We start from the raw sequence: 4,357 nt of genomic DNA, 5'->3' as shown, positions 1-4,357 counted from the left end.
TTACCCACGGCACAACTCGCTAGTCCACCAGGAGGAGAAAGGACAAGTTGTCAAGCTCTCAAAACCTTGGTCCTGCTTTGCTGCAAGAGTCCTGCTGCACGCACAGTGTGGCAAGCCAAGAGAAGCTGCATGTGATGGCACATCTTGTGACAGGAGCTCCAGCTCGGTCTCCAGGAAAGGGTCTTGAAAAGAGCAAACATCACTGTGGACAAGATTCTTGCAAAAGCAAAACAGCTTCCCAGAAGGGACATGCAAACGGAAAGAAACAACCCAAGATGTTCCCGTATACTATTAATTGCTTCCCTTCTATGCTCCCCTTTTCTGTCTTGCACTAGTTCTACCTCACAGTCCTTCCAAACTGATCTTACCTCAAACACCTAGGACTTAGCAAGTTTGAGACACTCTACAATACCAAGAGCTACACACAGCTTGCCTTCTCCCTGTTTGGCTTTGAAAGCAATGCTGGAGACCCCAGAAGCCTGCCAAGGGAAGATTTTAGAGCCCAGTGCCTTGCTCGGCTCTGGCTTCTAGAGACAGGGCATGTGCTCCCATGGGACTGCACCCTCAGCAGTGACAATAGACAGCAGCAGCAACAAAGGTGATTCCCATGACACTGTCGCAGGGCTCAAGACTCCGTGTCTTGGCTTCACATGGCAAAGCTCACTGTCCGTTTGGACAGACTCAGCATCCAAACTAGTCTGCTTTTCTACCTGTGTCAATGAACAGCAGGAGAAGGAAACCAGCCAGCAGTTTCTTTGCAGAGAGGGCCTTTGTTCCAGGCTGAAAGTGCTGGATTGGCAGGGAGGAGGCAAACAGCTGAGAGCTTAGCTGCTCTATTGGACCGGCATCAGAACTCAGCAAAAAGAGTGTTTCCACTCTTTTATTTGAAGCCTCCTATCGGCAGTCTCCGATTTTCACCTGAAACCGGACAAGAAAACAGCAACAGCCCTGCCGACGAGGGCACCGCGCCGGGCACGGCCCCGCCGCTCGCACTGCCCACGCCGAGCGGCCGGGGAGCAGCGCTGCACCGCGCAGGGGCTGCACGTCTCCCTCCTCACGTCCTGCTCTGCCCTCCCACGGGGCTGCCTCTGCCTGGCGCTGGCAGGCTCCTCATTCAGCACTTTGCTCTGCTCCAGGCGAAAAGCGCGGACAGCGCTTTGGTTGCTCGCGAGCAAGAGACCGCGGCGCGGGGCGAGCCAGCAGCAGCAGGGGCAAGTTGCAAGACTGCCGCAAGGAAGAGTTACAATCTGGTGAAGAAGAAGCTAAACAAGACGGTGCGTTTGGCGCGGCTGCGGGAGGAAGAGATGCTCCGGGACTCCGCTTCGGCCCCGGAGCGGCCCGTGCTGGCCCGGGGCGCGCGGGGCTCGGCCGCGGGGCGCGCGGGGCAAAAACGGACACCCGGGCAACAGACACACGGACACGCGGACCAACGCTCCCAGCGCTTCGGCGGCAGCGGCGGCAGCAGCAGCAGCGGCAGCAGCGGCAGCAGCAGAAGAGCAATACAAAAGCAGCGGTTCTCCAGACCCTCTGCGTTCCTTCTCCTGTTCCTCCTCTCCTTCTCCCAGTGTCCCGCATCCCCTGTCCCGCTCTCCCTTCAGTGCTCCACCCCCTCCGCCCCTTCCGCGGCCTCCCTCTCCCCATGCCAGGCCGGGCCATGCGCCCGGCCCGCCCCCGGCCCCGGGCGGGGCTGCGCCCTCCCCGCCCCCGGGCGTCCCGCCGCGGTCTCGCCTCCGCCCGGCTCTTGCCCTACTGGCGGTGGCGCCGCTGGGCGGGCATCAGTGCCTGCCTCTTGGGCAGCACTGTTAGCCTCTGGCTCCGGCTGGCCCGGCCCCGGCCCCGGCCCCGGCCCCGGCCCCTCCCGGGACCCGCCGAGGAGACAGACGGCGCGGCCGCTCCCGCCGCGTCCGCGGCGTCTTCCCCGGTCCGAGCTCTTCCGCTCGGCAGCGCGGCCCCCGCCCCCGAGCCGCCGGTGTCCCCTTCGAAAGAGGCAACATCTGGGGATACCCGGCCCGGGGCGGTTGAGGAGCGCCCGGCGGCCGTTTCTGGCCCCGGGCCGAGCGCTGACAGCCGCGTCTCGCCGGCAGGGAATGCGCTGCAGGGCCTGAGGGAGCGCTACCTGGAGGGTTCGCTGCTGGGGCGCGGCGGCTTCGGCAGCGTCTTCGCGGCCACGCGGCTCTCGGACGGCGCCCCGGTGAGTGGCGGGGCCGGCGGCGGGCGCAGGAGGCGGGGGGCAAAGGAGGGCGCAGGAGAAGGAGGATGGGGCTCGGCAGGGCGGGCGGCGAGCTCAGCCCGCTGCTCCCCTTGGCTTGCAGGTGGCCATCAAATGGGTGCCACGGACCCGCATCCGTCATTGGGGCGAGCTGGTGAGTGAGCGGGGGGGGTAGGGGTGGGGGTGGTGGGCAGCGGGAGAAGGCGGGGCATGACGGGCGGGGATGAGCCGAGGCCCGGGAGGGTGGAAGGCGCCAGGACGCCTCGGGGGAGAGCGGGCGTGGGGGCAGCGGAGGGCGCAGAGCATCCCGGGCTGGGCGAGGGCTTCCCGAGCCCTGGCACGGCATCAGCCCCACTGACGGCATCGTGCTCCTCCCGCAGCCCAACGGCACCAGCGCACCACTCGAGGTCGTGCTGCTGGACAAGGTGTCCACCGGCTTCCCTGGTGTGGTGCAGCTCCTCGAGTGGCTCGAGCTCCCCAGCAACGTGGTGCTGGTGATGGAGCGGCCGGAGCAGTCTCAGGACCTGCTCCATTTCATTCGAGCGCGGGGCTTCCTGTCCGAGGAGGTGGCACGGGAGCTGTTCCGCCAGGTCCTGGAGGCCGTGCGGCACTGCACCAGCTGCGGGGTCCTTCACAGGGACCTGAAACCAGAGAACATCCTGGTTGACCTGGCCACGGGCCAGGCCAAATTGATTGACTTTGGCTGCGGCACCTACCTGCAAGACACAGCCTACACCAGCTTTGCAGGTGAGTCCTCACCAGGGTAGGCTCCCGGTGCCGGCATCTCGCGGCCCAACCTGGCTGTGGCAGCGGGGATTCTCCCTTTTGATGCCAGTCATGGGACCGAGTTTTCAGCCCAGTTGCTTTTGAGTGCGGGTGGCCGGGGGGCCATCTTCCAGCCCTGCTGGCAGCCTTCGCCAGCCACTCTGCCCAGGACTGGCGCTGGGGCTGGGGCAGCCAGTGTGACAAAAACACACCCGTGGGTGGGGGTAGCAGAGGGGGGGGGGCCAGAAGCTGTGCACCCGCCGGTTTGGTGTGCAGGCAAGAACCGGCTTGGACTGCTCAGCTCGCCTTGTTTGCCTTGGCTTCAGAATGTTTTTTTGGGGCAATGCAGGCAGGGAGGGTGAAGGCATGGTTTTCCCACCCCCGGCACTGAGCGGGTTTTCCCTTTGCATGGAATGCTTTAGCCTTGCCAGGGCTTCCGCTGCCCTCTTGTGACACCGGTGGCTTCTTTTACAACCCCCAGTTTGTCCACAAGTCACAGGCGCTGGCGAGAGGGCAGCGGGTCATGCCGTGTGCCGCTGGTGCAGCCCCCGCGTGCCCAGGGATGCTGGGGCGAGGCTCCGGGAGCAGGCAGCATCCCGCTAATGAAGTGCCTCTCTATTCCGTAGGAACACCAGCGTACAGCCCCCCGGAATGGACCCATTTTGGCTGGTACTACGGCGAGGCAGCTACCGTCTGGTCCCTGGGCATCGTGCTGCACCAGATGGTCTGCGGGCGGCACCCGTTCCCGAAGGGCCGGAACATCAGCTGGGGCCAGCTGTCGCTCCCAGAACGGCTCTCTCAAGGTGGATGCTCATCCCTGCGGCACGGGGGGAATAGCAGTACTGGGAGACAGCAGCGGGCTCATGAGCATCCCGCTCTGGCAGCTGCCGAGGAGGTGGCACATGCCTCGCTCTCCTGCTCTCCTCCAAAACAAAGAATGGATGGGAAAGTTCAGGCACAGCTCGGAGCCCCCATGGCATGGCCTGGGCATGGCAATAGTGGGGCAAAGCGGACAGGAGCCTTCTGCAACTGACCGGCGCTTTCTGGTTTCTCCCCACAGACTGCAAGGAACTGATCAGATGGTGTCTGTCCCTGCACTCCTTGGACAGGCCCTCATTAGAAGACCTGTCGTGTGATCCTTGGCTGCAGGATATTCATCATCCATAGAAGAAGGGAGAGAGCCACAGGCACACTTTGATCCAGGGAGCCGGTAAGTTACAGCTCCACACGTGCCTTGGCCAGAAGAAGCCAAGAAACGCAGGCTTTTTTGCCCTGCCTGTATTGCTGCGCAGGGGTCGTCAGATGGGGACCCGCAGCCCTTGTGCTGGCGCTGAGCTGCTCTTCCCAGCACTGGTGGCCGCCGTGCAAGCTGCTTTTGCTTGT

General features: G+C 63.9%; 1 protein-coding gene across 1 annotated transcript; it reads left to right on the top strand.

Annotated features, from left to right (window-relative positions):
* Positions 1–1,639: 1,639 nt before the first annotated feature.
* On the top strand, positions 1,640–4,141 carry LOC138102085 (serine/threonine-protein kinase pim-1-like). Its single transcript, XM_068999843.1, has 5 exons — positions 1,640–2,191; positions 2,313–2,363; positions 2,590–2,956; positions 3,601–3,777; positions 4,035–4,141. Exons 1-5 carry the CDS (start codon positions 1,640–1,642, stop codon positions 4,139–4,141), a joined length of 1,254 nt encoding a protein of 417 aa, XP_068855944.1.
* The last annotated feature ends 216 nt before the right edge of the window (positions 4,142–4,357 follow it).

Source organism: Aphelocoma coerulescens, unplaced genomic scaffold (genome assembly GCF_041296385.1).
Source record: "Aphelocoma coerulescens isolate FSJ_1873_10779 unplaced genomic scaffold, UR_Acoe_1.0 HiC_scaffold_60, whole genome shotgun sequence".
NCBI classification, from domain to species: domain Eukaryota; kingdom Metazoa; phylum Chordata; class Aves; order Passeriformes; family Corvidae; genus Aphelocoma; species Aphelocoma coerulescens.
The sequence above is the reverse complement of the archived record's forward strand: the minus strand, read 5'-3'. Positions and strand labels throughout refer to the sequence as shown.